Source organism: Haliotis asinina, chromosome 1 (genome assembly GCF_037392515.1).
Source record: "Haliotis asinina isolate JCU_RB_2024 chromosome 1, JCU_Hal_asi_v2, whole genome shotgun sequence".
In the NCBI taxonomy this organism is placed as follows: domain Eukaryota; kingdom Metazoa; phylum Mollusca; class Gastropoda; order Lepetellida; family Haliotidae; genus Haliotis; species Haliotis asinina.
Window position 1 is genome coordinate 93,691,530 of NC_090280.1, and position 15,912 is coordinate 93,707,441.

General features: G+C 38.6%; 1 protein-coding gene across 1 annotated transcript in view; it reads right to left on the reverse strand.

Annotated features, from left to right (window-relative positions):
* LOC137255642 (active breakpoint cluster region-related protein-like) overlaps nucleotides 1-15,912 on the reverse strand; it is a 76,320-nt gene that overhangs the window by 45,145 nt on the left and 15,263 nt on the right. Inside the window, exon 2 of the mRNA XM_067793108.1 lies at nucleotides 13,089-15,102. Within this exon, the coding sequence (XP_067649209.1) occupies nucleotides 13,089-14,919 (1,831 nt within the window). The 5' untranslated portion in view covers nucleotides 14,920-15,102. The remainder of the gene's footprint in view (nucleotides 1-13,088; nucleotides 15,103-15,912) is intronic.

Below are 15,912 nucleotides of genomic sequence, written 5' to 3' on the forward strand. Positions count from 1 at the left end.
GGAGGGAATTGAACCCAGATCCGCAGCATGATGAGCAATGCTTTAACCACTAGGCTGCTACCTGTCTGTCCTCAGTCAGAAAACAAGTCAGAATACAAGAGTGAGGCATCCATGTTAAACATGTTTATCACATTACAAATCCAGCATTGCCTAGACTATTACCACCAGACAGACAGACAGACAGACAGACAGACAGACAGACAGACAGACAGAAGAATGGTAAACATATTCACAAAGATCACAGGTCTACAGAAAGGAAACCTACTTACACCTACAGCAACCTTTGGTGCTAATTTGTTGTGCCAGACAAAATCAGGTTATACCTGCTTCTCATTATAACATCATACTACTGCTTCATAGCTCAGTCATGATGATTTAGAACATTACGACATCATCAGTGATGTGAACAGTAACAGTTATTCCATCAATGCCTGTGCTTCAAGCCAGTTCCTCATCGCTCTGTCATCCACCTAATGTCTAATGCTGTGTTCTTTAATCAGCAAAATATAAACATCCACTTGGTGCAAAGTAGCATAAATATGAAACTGCAGTTTGCCGTTTTGGGTTGCACCAGTCCAAGTTCTAAATGCTTGAATTGAGCTCTGATTCATCTAGACAAAATGGAGGTAAGTGGTGAGGGCCAGGTCATGTTTCCCACAGACAAGGCTGGATGTGTGGCAGGATGACATTACAACTGCATGTTGGTGCGTGATTTCGTCAGACCACACTGTTATCACAGCTTTCTCCACTTGAGGGTGCCACCCATTCCTGTGGCTGTGTCTTATTATAACAGACTACCCTAGAGACTACCTGTGAAGATCTGGGTTAGAACTGGTCTTCAGTAATCCATGCTTCTTGTAAAGGCGACTCACAGGATCAGGTGTTCAGGTTGACTGACTTGGTTAACACGTCATTGTATCCCGTTAGTTGTGCAAATTGATGCTCATGCTGCTGATCACTTGACTGTCTGGTTCTGACTCAATTATTTACAGACTGTTACCATGTAGCCGGAATATTGCTGAGTTCGGCGTAAAACTGACACTTAAAATATGTCCAATCACACACTTCATTTTGACCTTGTTCTGTTTGAGCATCCCATAAGGATAAATAATCTTCTTGTCATGAAGATGACCAAAAAAAACTTCATGATTGTTTTGCTGTCTCACTGTTTGTTCATGCTATCAACCACTGGTTTAGCGACTCGACATCACTCCTGCAGCTGGCTGCAGAGACCGTATCTCTTCCATCCCAGTCTTTGGTAATATGGCAATAACGAGTCTCATCATCTGATCATCAATGTTATTCCAGTAATCATTATTTTGACATTCAACAGATACAGAATGTCCATCATCTGTTTTCAACAGGCCTGTTGGTCCATCAACATCAGTGATATTCCCATCAACATGACAACACACGCCTACAGTATTAAAACATGCTCTGTCTCCTCCAACATGCCCATGATGTCTTAATAAAAATAATCATTAAATTACAAAAATGAGACAAAAGAATTGTTTCACCCAGAATCCAAAATTCGATTTCACCCTTCGTCAAACCAACACCAAATTAATGCAGCTTGTGAACATCATTATGTGATTGCTACAAATCACACACCCTCACAAGTTAATTCTTTCTGACTAGACCTCCTTAATCGATTTTCTTGCACAGAAAAACATTAAATTTATTCAATCCTAAAGTACAAGTTAATTAAGATATTTCTACACACAAACATTCCCTACAATTAAAACCTGATCAATTTTCCCATATAACAATGGTTCATTTGCTTGACAGAACTAACAAGCCATGGTTCAAGTTCATCTAGTGGCAACAAACGAAATTTTAATGATCACACAAAAGCTGGGCTGGATAATCAGACCACCAGCTGTCCTAGCCATGGGAAAATTGTCAACACGTGTGGAGATGCTTGCTGAGCACGGTTCGAATGTTCGGTGCTTGTTGAGCAAGGTTTGAATGTTTGCGGAGCTCTGCTTCAAGGTGCATGTCCACATAGCGCGAGTGAGACTGTTAAGTCTGACCACCGATGACCGACATTTACTTTAGGCTAACTTCTGGCCTTGTCTTGAATCGCCCAAACCACAACAATCCCCATACATTCCTTACTAAGCTCCTATAGGTCAAGACTGGCTTTAAATGTTACGCCTCGCCTTGAAAATGTTTAAATCTGGCTTGAATTATAGGTTCCCATGGATTTCAAATGCTAACTTGAATTTAGGAATTTCAAGCCATCAATACATCTACAATATGCGACTAATGGATACTGAATGACAGCCTGCCAAATTTTATCTCATATCGACAGCATTTTGACATTTGACATTTTGATTATGATATGAAACGAGGTGACAAGATAATTGCACAAATATTGACATTCATGCACACAGGTGGGTGAGCAAAATCGGCCGCTTGTACTAGCCCCACTTCTCTTTTGGTCCCCATCCCCCTCAATTTCCATGCCTAAGATTAATTACCATAACAAATTACCAAGTGATTGGCACATTAAACATCAGATGAACACCTCAACATGACATGACACCCCTCTGGACAATCTACCATAATACTTGAGCATAAGATGCCATGTTGGTTTGTGTGGACAAAAGCTTAAGTAACATTGACAGAAGTACTTCTTTTGGCAACATGAGTCCTCACTAAAATGAACATACACTATAGCATGATGGAGTATACCCAAAACGGGCCTCATGCTATATACTGTATAGCAGAAATAATCATGCACATACATTTCTTATAATATTCTGAAAGGTATTAAAAATCCCAGGTTCCAAATCAAGGGAAAATAATTTTTCTCAAAAGACAGACTTCCCACATCATGATTTACTGGGATTTACGAGTTACTTAATTACGAGTTTCTGATCATTTCCCTGATCAATTTCCTGTACACAATGTCCTCAGTGCATATAGACATATATAAACATACTTGCATATCACCAAGTTACACAACAGAACAATGAGGTCACCCTCAGATAACAAAATTTCCTATGTAAAATCCTTTGTGGGCTCTTGTACTGAGTTAACTTTTGAAATGAAAATGAACATGCTGAAGTTAAATCCATGTTTTAAACGAAATACTTTGAACATCCTGACTTCTGTGTGTGTGTGTGTGTGTGTGTGTGTGTTTGAGGGGGGGGGAAAGAAGAGAGAGAGACTAACAGTTCATGTACATCCATGTTTTAAACGAAATACTTTGAACATCCTGACTTCGGTGTGTGTGTGTGTGTGTGTGTGTGTGTCTGTGTGTGTGTGTGTCTGTGTGTGTGTGTGTGTGGGTGTGGGTGTGTGTGTGTGGGTGGGTGGGTGTGTGTGGAGGGGGGGGGGAAGAAGAGAGAGACACTAACAGTTCATGTAAATATGGTGAGAGAAGGGAACAGCCATTTTCAGAGCTCTTACAGATAATACCCCAAACCCCAATCTGAACACTATGCCCATGATGCCATAAAAACAAACAGACACTTCAGCTACAATTTCTGTTTGTGGGGTCAGATTTGTGGTTAAACCCTTCGCTCATCACGCCAAAGACACGATTCCTCATATGGGTACAATGTGTGAGGCCCATTTCTGGTGTCCGCCATGACATTGCTGGAACAGTGCTAAATGCATTGTAAAACTAAACTCACTCACTGTTTGTGTGTGTAATCATTAACTTATTAATTCAACTGCAGAGGATAAGCTTGCATATTTAGCACAGTGGGGTAATGGCTACCACGCTGGTCTCTCACACCAAAAGCCCGAGTTCGAATCACAGCAGAGACGCCAAACATTTATGACCTGGGTCTCAAACTGTGCTGTGTCCCTCAGCAAGGCACTTTGTCCACCCAGCTGTTTAAAATGGGTAGCTGAGATATGAATGTAAGGACCTATGCAGCCACATGAAAACCTCAGTAGCAGCTTAGAAAGTGCATGACTTCAGAATAAATAACCCTGTCATCAGTTTTTCCAACGTGTTTCCAATTTCACCAATCATAGTTCGAGGTATTACTACATGTTTCGCATACATTAAAAAAATGATGTTCACACTTTGTACCCTTGGGGAGATTCACAGACCCTGAACCTGGTGAAATCTAGACTCACTTATTATAATTAGACCTTCAGCAGGGCTAGGCAGTAATGGAAATAAGCTAAGCAAAGCTAACTAAGACTTCATTATTCCTAATACTCATTTGAAGAATCAAACCCAGAAATTATGGACAAACAAGTGGCTGCTTTATTTGTTACCACTAAGCTACCCTTCAAATCAGAAATAGCACAAAAGTAATTCTTTGGATAAATACTTTGACTACATGATAACAAATGCTAACAATGTCTTCTACAGTCTATGTATTATTGTTATATTATAGCACTGGATTGCACTATTGATGTGGTGAACACATCATCAGCCAGCACTTCATCTTTATTTTTTGTAAATAAAGAACATGTATGTTTTCTTCAAAAACAATCAAATTAATTCCACAGCCATGCAGATATTCTAACATTCACAATCCATCTGTTAATATTTCTGAACAGGAAACTATCCTTAAACCACATAAAAAGTGAAAACTATCTTTAAATACCACTTAAAAAGTCAAATATTTCCGTTTCACAAAGATACTGACACAATGACAATTCTGAAAGATTAATACTGCAGATGAACGGACAGGGTTTTCTCATTAAAACCATCTAATGCCAAAATCCTTGTGCGTTTCAGCAACAGCATCTGCTGCCTTAAACGACTTTCCTTGTCTTGGCCTCTGTGCTAATCACTTAAAGTGACACCCACCCACAGATGCACTAAATCGCATTACATTTAACGTTCTTTCTGCAGGGAACATTTCACAATAGCTTATGCATAATCAGTTTACAGCACAACACCCAGCGAGCATCTTCACTTGATATATATGTGCAGGAAATAGTTGTCCATTGTTAAGAACTTTCGGATCCCCTGGTGGTGACCTTGTGAACTAGTGACAGGATCGCACAGGAAGTTACACATGTGTAATCACTAGGTACTGCAGACACTGATGTTCTGACTTGAGTGCAGCTTCGTGTGTTGTATCAATGTATGACTTGACAGTGAAAGGATTTCCTATGTTTATGCTAAGTTGTGAAGGTTGGAGCTGCACATCAGAAGTAACTTGTACATGTCGAGGTTGAAACTGACTGCTGACAGGGCTTCCAACAAAGCCCTACATGTCAGGAATCAAACTGGAGTCTTTATCATGATGAAGGAACACTTCAACCCTAGCTAAAGTAGTTTCTTCTTAAAACCTAATGGAAAAGACAAAGGTACTTTGACAAAATTCATTGCATTCAAAATCTTTAGGGACCAGTGATCTTCAGGATTACACCTTCTGGGTAAAGTACAGATTCTTGTACTGTTTTGGGGTTGGGTCTCCCAGAAGTCAAACCCATACCCTCAGAGTCAGGCACCTAATCACCAATACATAAAGTGAGACACCTAACCCATTTAGCCACCTCTGTGAGCTTCAGTCCCTATAGTCAGTGTAGGAAAGATCCCAACGTCCCGTCCCAACGTCTGAGATGGGTGAATTTTGTGGAGGAGGGGTTAAAAAAAATTCTAGTCGGTCCTCATGTTGCGTCAGTTTTAGCAAACCAATGACATATATATAATGATTACAACCTTTTTGAAGATTGCCAAAGGATACTAGAATAATCAAATAGATAAAATTATCACAAACGAAATCGATGAGATTTTTTGGCTGTTCTCTCCTACGCTTTTTGAAAACGAATTTGGTACTAAAGTGGAGAAGAGGCTAGATTTTGGCAGGACTGGTGAACAATTTGACCAGCCAGTGCTGTGGACAGTCTAGATTTTCTACATCTTTCCAATACTGCTATAGTTGAGGAAAACCCAGACATGGACAATAAGAGCAAGAGGCAGGCAGTTATAACAATCGTTTAGTTAAGGGACGGTGAGAAAGACTGTGCCCCACCACCACCAATGGTGTCACACTCAGACGTAAATCTCTAATCATGAAGTTGAATGTTTGGAGACTAAATTGTAAATTATTCTCTGCATCCCTACAGCTATCATAAATGAACATTGTAGAAGAGGCATATGGTGTATTGTATTCCTGAAGTAATAAGTATTGGTATTAAGCTTGACAAGTCAGTTTTCATTTCGGGCAATCAAATAATGGTATATTACTTGTTCGTGGACTACTAGATAATTTCCACTTAGGATTTCAAACTGCACATAAACTTGGATTTCATTTCATATCTGCTCATAATAAAGCTATTATTTTTGAAAAAATAACTGATTAGAACTATCGTTCTTTGAAATTTATCCTTCTTCGATACATAGTCCAGTAAGCATTAACATCAAACATTGTGTCATAAAATCAGGGCTGTTGGAAAATTAGTCAGGACAAGATACTTTCTTGAAGTAACTTGCCCTGTGGCAAGTTGCTTTTGAAAATAAATTTGAACCCCCTGTGTTGACTATATACAAGCAACACATTCTGTGGCCTTAAATAACCAGGACTTGGAGAATTTGACTCCATTCTTTGGCGTTGAGTGTCCATGCTTCATGTCAAGGTGTCATACCACAGAGTTTGACAATCAATACAAAAACTGCAAAGATAAAGTAGAGCACACGCTCTCGTTCAGTATGAAGGACGTTACCTTAATTGGAATTTGTCTCGCAGCAAAAGTACACAAATTGAATTTGGATGCAACATAAAATTCGTCATTGCTAAGACAAGAATAGAAATGGTTTTTAACAGCGAGTTGAAGTGACATCAAACTGAGTCACAGGGTGAATCTTCCTAGTTTAACTGATAAATCAATTATCACATGATAATGGTGAAAAAGGTGAATTAATTATCATGTGAAAAATGGTCAGACTAATAAATCAATTATCACATAACTGTGGTGAGACTGAATCTATTAAAGGTGAAAACTATCCTTGAAGACCAATTTAAAAGTCAAAGAATTCAGAATAGCAAATATAACCGGGACAATGACAATTCCAAAAGACTGATACTGCTGATGAGCAGACAATCTACATTTTCTGGTTAGCCAAACAGAAAAAACCCTAAGGGAATGGGTGCTGGTGCAGTCTAGTGGTTAAAGTGTTTGCTTGTCACACCAAAGACTGGGTTCAGTTCCCCTCATGGCCAATAGATGAAGCCCATTTCCAGTGGCCCCTGCTATGATGTTGCTGGAATTTTGCTAAGAGTGGTGCAAAGACCAGAATTCTCATTATGGGAGATCATTTGTTATTGTGGAGTGGCTTGCCTTAAGATTGCATTACCTGTTGTCGTCACCGAACCATATTCGATAACATGTTCAAGGTCATCTTCCCATTCCACTAACGCTTGTAACATTTTTTCAGAAGACAGCTATGTGATTAGATGCAAACTGTTGATAAGTTACCTGATTAATGACACAAATAGGTCAGCAATTCTTGGTATTTATGATGCAATTTCTGAGTGTGACATCGCATTCTAAGTTTATGAACAATTCAAAACACAAACCGAAACAATGGAGCACCACAAAGCAAAGCCATGAGCAAAGTAACTGGCTTCTGTCGTGTGTTCACCAGAGACACATCAAACAGAAAGCATGCATGACTGCACAGATAACTTATGAAATACTTAAACTGCCTTTACTGGATTAGAAACTAGTTCAGATTAAAAGTAAAACCAGATAGATTACAACCAAACCACCTTGGTCGTTAAGCCCTTCCCATCTTATGTTACCACATGTTGTTTACAAACAAGAGATCAGCCCATCACGTGATAAGCTAACACCCACAATATGGCAACTAGAGCGAAAACGTCAGTTTGGTTATTGGTTATTGTTTGTGGACAATACCTCAGAGCAGTCCTGGCCCTTTAATAACACAGCAATATACTACATACTGTATTATGAAGAGATAAATGTCCTCACTTCCCTAGTCCCTTGGTCAAAATGATTATTTCCAAATGGCTTCAATACAATCTGGTATGATATATGAAAGTTCACTTTATTCGTTGACACCTTTTAAGATCATGTTTAAGACTTCTTGTTGTTGGACGCAGGTTCATATATATCCCCATTCACCAGTGACATGAAATATGTCGTTTACTTTCGCACTTCATAAGTTCATTTCATTTCGTCATCCATTTCTAAGGACTAGTTAGTCTAATAGTAATTATTAGATAGGCATTCCAAAAGGTAGTGAGCCAGTACTAATGCATACTACTTTCTGGATAACAACTTCTTGTTTATTGCGTAGCACTAGCAGATTAAAGAATTAGTGATAATTCCCAGTGGACTACGACTACAATTCTGATTAATCATAACTTCCTTGCATGGCATACAGAAGTTGGAGCACAAAGAAGGATAGAAAGATGTATGGATGAACAACCTCTTCATTTACAATGACGAGCAAAGTGTCAGTGCCGATTCTAACAGTGTTATAAAGCAAGTATTCACTGAAAATATAGATACACAGTTCATTCATGGTACTGAAACTAATCATTTTTACAGTGAACATAAATTGATTTCCCATCTAGCTACCCTTGACATTTGACCATCATTTATACAATATACAGATCAATAGTACCATATACAACTTGACCTTTACTGATCATACAGTCAGAGCTAATGTTACACAGTAGAAAAGTTGAAATATGCACGAAAAATAAATGCCAGTATCAGACAAAGCGAAAGCGAGTTTGAAACTACATCTTTAACAAGTTTAATGAAAATGGTATTTCACGGAAGCGAGTTTAATATTCTGTTTATTACTCGCCCACATAAATTGACAGAAACTGCTGCAAAATTGCATACAGTGTGGGACTCTCAGCTTTCCGCGAGTCACGCAAGGTCTAGTAAAATCGTGACATCAACACTAGCATTGTGACGTCACAACTTTGAACCATTTTGACGTCATACGTCAAGCCGTATTACACTAGTGCAATACTGAAGTGAAAATATTATACTGCAGTATCTTCAACGGGCGAGTAATAAACATGTTTTTTTATACTACAAACAGAAAACTATTTCATTACAGGACTGCTAGATGAATTACTAGGCAAGTGTTGTGTTTCACAATCTTGAGTCAATCGATGCTGATATTTCAAATAGACTTGTAGCATTAGCTGTTCGCGGCACCAAAACAGATGTAGACCGAGGCACATAGTATGTCTTACATTATGAGTGGATAAAGCTACCTCAGCTATCAGCTATAATTTAGCATTACTTGTTATTCATCTTTAACCTGGATGATGTTGTAGTATCTCTATTATCGAAGGGAAACATGTTGCACTTCCTAAACTCGTTATCTGAAATTAACATCGGGATGTAAACAATATGGTGGGTTTCTAAACCTATAGGTACACACTTGAAATTGCAAATACCCATTCAGTTTTACAAATATGGGTATCATGTCCACATAGCCAAAAGCATATCTGGAAGTCTGATACAGGTTTCCTGAAAAACATTCAGCTATCATGAATAATAGAAAATATCAATCCTTTGTTTTAAACAAAGAACTCATCTTTTTTTTTTAAACAAAGAACTCATGAAATATTCTTAGGAAATGAAACAAAGTATATTGGAACTAATATGACTCCAAACCATTGTTCTTGAAGGCTATTTTTACCCTGACCATCAGATTTACAATAGTTTAATTCAGCCATTCTTTATTATTATATTAACATTAAAATAGATTTATGGTAGTCATAGCGATGCGTTTGTTTGTACAAAAGCACCCTGTGTTTAATTAGTTGACATGGTCAATATAAATATTAATCTTATATCATAAATATATACAGAACAGCAAAAGAAACACATTTAGTTTCAAAGATATGAAATCTCATAAAAGTAAACGGCCGTGCTATTGTCTTCTATTTAAAACCGCCACATAGTTGGAATATTGCTGAGTGTGGAATGAAACTGAACTCACTAAAAACTATTTAAAAACATGACCAAAACAAAAACGTTGCATTTATTTGCTGTTGCGTATATTACCTGAAACTGAAACATATAATAATGACAGAACTCTTCTAAATAGTTGTCATATATGTATATACTAAAACAATGCCATGGAATGTTCAATATTAATTTGTACTGCAGGAGCCTGGGGTATTGACTACTGGAAACCGTTGTTATAACATGTACTGATATAAGGTCAAAGGTGCCTGGAGCATTCATAAATCCCACAGCAGACAAAACACTATTGTCTCCCTGCATCCATCACTGTAATGGAGCACCTCCACACTCCATGTACAGACGTCCATGTCTGACCACAGACACTAGTAATCTATGTCAATACATGTCCAAGACAGATATCAGCTGTCTATGCCACACACTTTGAGTGAGATGAGTTTTACACAGCTTTAACCACATGGGGAATCAAACCCAGTCTTCGGCATAACGAGCAAACACATTAACCACTACGCTACACCACCCTTCTGCCACTTAGTTTTAAGTCTCACCTAAAGCAGTCGACACATTCACACATCTACAGTGGAAACTGTCTAAACTGGCACTCATCGGGACTGAAGAAACAATCCAGTTTAGACAACCTGCCAGATTTAGAGCTGAGGATAAATTTACAAACTACAGATGGGCTGAAGTTTTATGCTGGTATTGACAACTTGCTGGATAGGACAGATGCGCCTTTAGACAGCTTCCATTGTTGTCTGATGCAGTCTCTTATACAGACCCTGAAACAAATATAGCCATCGTCTGTCTCACTATCAGTCACTGTACCAGAATATTATTTTCAGCCCAACCTTTTTGGTGTGGTCGAGCCCTAAATGAATTAAGTCTAGATTCCTCAGATTCTGAATCTCCCATCTCACTCGGGCTCCTTTTCAATTCTGAAGGATTTGTTTCTATCAAAAGTATCCTAAATTCAGGGTCAAAGCACTGTCTAAAACTGATACTTATTAAAGAGCCAACTTTTTTTTGCAAGTTCTAACAGTTCTTCCACCAACTGAATCAACATTAACTCAGCATGACAGTAACCATGGTAACAAACTGAACACATTTAAAGAAATCCATATCGAATATGTTCTTGTAACATGATACAAGTTAGGCTGTACAATCCAACTTTCAAAAAATGCATGTAAGACAAGGTGCTCTTTCAAAGTCCTAGTTTAACTATTCAGACATATTCATGTTCTAGGGGTCCCTAGATTCAAACACTGTAGCAGCACATCTCAAGTACCCCAAGATACCATAATTTAAAAACAGATGATCCATAAATAACAGATGGTATTTCAGCTGCCCATACTGAAATGGTGCACAAATGGCATATTTTTTTGTGACAACTGAGTGTTTTTAAAATCAAGCCAAATCATTTGCCAGAATAAAGATTTTGTGAAACTAGCTGCTTGTCGGGAGTGCAAATTGTATTTCTTTCTATCCTGGGTTTCAGATTGGTTCATTTTCTATACAAAAAGAGTCATCCAAACCTTCCTGTTAGTCTCAGTCAAATTTAAATTGATATTGTTGACACAAGATTTTACAAAATAGTTCTGAAAAAACATCCCTCATCCATTTGTCAGACAATTTACTGCTATGCACTAAATGTATAAAGTTCAGTCAATAAGAGCCATCTATAAAATATCTTTAACAAAAGACATGACCTGACATTGGTAAGGATAAATGTATTTGATAATAAACAACAGTAATAAACTGTATTTTGAAATGTTTTGAGGAGATTTATAAGCATGACAAGAACCCTTGCTCTGTGTCATGTGACTACTGTGAGAGGTGGTTGTGATGATTCATGCATGTAGTACTTATTTCCCTTTTGTGACCTGACCTGGAACAAGGACTTTATCTGATGGGTGGCATGACCAAACACATTGAAAAAAATATCAGATCAAAAGCATTTTATCTTGTTATAAGCACTTATGATCAAATATATGTTTAAATTTCAAGACTGTCTCCATCAACTGGATTTCAAAGGTTTTTGATTTTCTTCTACAGTGGCGAATTTGACAATGATCCTGAATATTAAATTCAAACAAAATAATCATGACAAATTTGAGACAGATTGCTTTCAGAGTCAGACACTGAGCATTTGAAAGAAATTTCATGAATTGTGAGTTATCAGTGCATTCTTACTGAGTAACAGAGACATTCATGACCAACTAGTTGTAGTATGGAGTCATTCTAGGGTAGATTGTGACAGGATTAGATTGTGCCCAAAATTTGTTCTCTCTTTTAACTCTGTTCTAAAAACCACACATCTGTCACATGCCATACACTGGTGTATTGTGTAGCATAGTGTCTGCACCTGTAAGTGGGACAAATCTTTGTTGCTACGCTGTGGGAGAACCGCCTTGTTCAGACAGCACATGGCTGTTGATAATCAGCAGATATTTGCACAGCACAAAATGTAATCACCAATACTAATTAAATTATTTTTAGCCTGATGTGGAAAGATTGGTATCAGCATGATAATTCATTTTCATTTTTCAAATGACTTGATGTAAAATTGATTTTTTAAATAACAGTGTGTTCTTAATCAACTCTTTTGAGAGAAACTCGTTCACAATATGTACACAAAATATTTCCTTGTGTGAGAGCGGTGATATGGGAATGTTTTCAACTCTATTCGACAACAATGGTTTTGTAGCCATGATCGACCATGGCAAGTAGGTTAACATGGATAACAAAAGAATCAGTTTTTTAGAATTTCCATGAAAGCATAACCTGATAACAATGGCAAGGAGGCTGCATACAAAACATACACAGTATGCAAATAGGCAATGTTTTGGGGTTCTAATTTGAATATATCATGGTAAATCTAAACTTTTATCCATTTAAACAGGATTTCTTGTTTCGAATTTTCTTGATATTCAACAAATATCAATTATGCATAAATGATAGGTATGCCAATATGTTTTAAGACTAAAATACTTGACTAAATGCCAAGATACAAACATATGTGTGTGTGTATATATATGTGTATATATATGAACAGTGTAAAACTGGAGACCTCATTCATTATTCACACTGTAGCATGCCATACTGCATTGCCACTGGTATCAATAACCAGTTGACATTTGGGGAAAAATCTGTGTCTTTCTCAGAAATAGATGATATATAGTACTTACATATGTTGTCAGCATTTTTATCGTCGTCGCTGGAATCAGATTGTACATCCACACATTCTCCATTGTCTCCGTCATCGGACTCATCCGATGTTGCAGGTTTCGCAGAACTGTCTGCACCTCCATCTACAGCACTTTCCTCTGTTGTGACGCTCACACTGTCCGACACTGACGGAGAGGATTCGTTAGTAGACAAGTCGTCACACAGTCCTGAATCTTTACTACCTTTGTAAGGTTGCTTCTGTAATGTTGACGCAGGAGAAACCTCCCCAAACACAATATTATCATATAAATTTTCACTTCCATCACTGTCATTTGAATCATCTTGTCTTGTGAGACAACGATCAATTGTCCAATTCTCATAACTCGGAGCCCTGCTGTGATATTTATGCTGTTCCGATTCTGATTCAGTTTTTGTTTTCTCTGGCTTATTCCTCAATGCGACATTGACAACCCCACAATCCTCAGTTTTAATTGACACTGTTGAATATTCATCATCAACTTTCTGAGAAGTACTTTCATCCTTGAGTTTCAGATAGGTATCTTCATCATTAAGTTTGCGATATGTTCCCTCAATCTGATCAAACTTAGCTCCATCACCTGTATCAAGGTGTTTTCGGTCACTCTTTGTACGATACAGTTTCTTCATGCTTGTATCATCTAATGTCGGACAGCTTGTTTCTTCTTCCTTGCATAGGACCTGATCCAGATGAGTTAGGGAATTGCTTATATTAACGGCACTGACTAAACTGGATGCACAAAGGTCTTGAATCCCTGGTCTCTCACCTGTGCTCAGGCGTACTGGTAAATTGTCACATTGTGTCTCTCGGATAACTGACTTGCTGTTTATGTATTCAGCTCCTGTAGAGTGTTTACTCGACAAACGTTTGGCACACCCCTCCTCGCTGTTTGTATTTGATGCGTTGTCAGTCACATTTTGGCCTGTGCTCTCAGTCGACCCAGGTAGACCATTGTCCGTGGTATATTCAGCCATTGTGTTAGTACTTTCTGCTGTGGTAAGTGGAAGAGAGTTAAAATGGGGACTGGTCACTGTCTCGGAGGTTCTGAACAGTGACAGGTCCGACGAGCTGCTCCGGTGTAAACTTAGACGCGGGGCTGGTTGAGGTTTGCTTGGTTTTCTTGCAACAGGCGGGGGCTGTTTAGGTAACAAAATAGGACTTACATTTGTAGCAGGTAACATACCTGTTGAATACCTCGTTGTTGCTTCATGTTTTGATCGTGATGGGACGACCCATACTTTGCCATAATCCGAATCCGGTTCTGAATCGATAATTATTTTCGAGTGGGAAACAGGGACAGGTGCACGAGTCACGACAGAGTTGTCCCCCCTTGAATACGACCACGAAATGTGCTTTCTGTGTTGATACTTTCGCAGAAACGGAGCACTAGTCCTATCTCCTCCACTCCCATTCACTGTTCGCTCAGGTGAGTGGACATCCTTCCCGCTTCGCGTCACACAGTCACTGTCACGCCTTGCGCCAACCAATTCCGGGTCGTAAGAAAATGGTGGATGACTGCACCTTTTGTCTTTGCCGACAAAACTGTAAACATACTCATTTATAAATCTCTCGTCCTGTTCACATTTTGCTTTCTCCTCTCGCTTCTTCAGTTCATCCTCCAAACTCTTCTGAATAAATTCCTGCTGTTCTAATTCTGTCCTGAGTTGAGTTATTTTGTCTCTTGTCACCTGTAGGATGAGACGCAAGTCGCTTGTTGATGAGTCGGATTGGTCACGGCTCGCGAGCACGCTTGGTATTGGTGCATCCGCAAACCGCTCTCGCCATTTTGACTCGATTGGTTCCGGGTTTTCCATTCAATAACGAATGAATGGGCGTATGAGTTTTCCTCTAGCGGTTTCACTAATCGCTGACGCCGCCCTCTGATAAAAAATTCACTATTTTTCGCCTGAGGTGGGTGATAGATCCAAACATGGGCGTGAATGACGTCACGAGGGTGTCTCCCAACTATTTTTATCACGTGCAGCAAGGGATTCCCTCTAAAATTAGAACAGAGAAATAACACATGGAGAATGACTGAAGGTTTATATTTATAGGAGATCGTGACCATGACCAGGTGGCATATGATATATAAGTAATCAATACTTTGCCACGTGATACGTTAGATTGTGTTTTAAGATACATTTCAAAGCTACATCACGAATATCTGATATTTAATTAAACTAGAACCACGTAGGTTCCTGTTCAAAAGTACTGATATTGAAAGGAAACGTTATTTTAGTAACAGCAAAATTTCTCGGAAGCGTTTGGAAAAGGCCATATTACAGGACAGTCACTCAGTTATCGAACATAATTAATGTAGTCATGCAACGGTTATCCGAAGCGCCGATCATCATACGCGGGCACTTACAACATCTTGATACGTCTTAGCGTCCTTGCATTTGTACACACAAGTAATGATTACGTGATAAAACTAATATTTTTCTCATGGAGTAAGGAAATTCCATTGTTACATATTGGATAACAGGGTACGTAGATCAACTAACTTTGTTGACGACTACCTTTAACCCCCAAAAATGTCGCACTTAATTTTTAACCGTCTTCATTCATTTATTCGTTCTTTCATAAGACCCGAGAAGGCCCGGGATCCGGGTTAGAACTGGTCTTCAGTAACACATGCTTGTCGTAGAAAGGCACATGTCATATTATCGTAAATCACGGTGTTTATTATTAGACTGAGTGATCCAGACTCGATTATATATTATATAATTATAGACCGCCGCCATATACATTCGAACCCCGTTTATCCGGACGTTTTGGTTTCACTCGAAAATCATCCGGATAGCGAG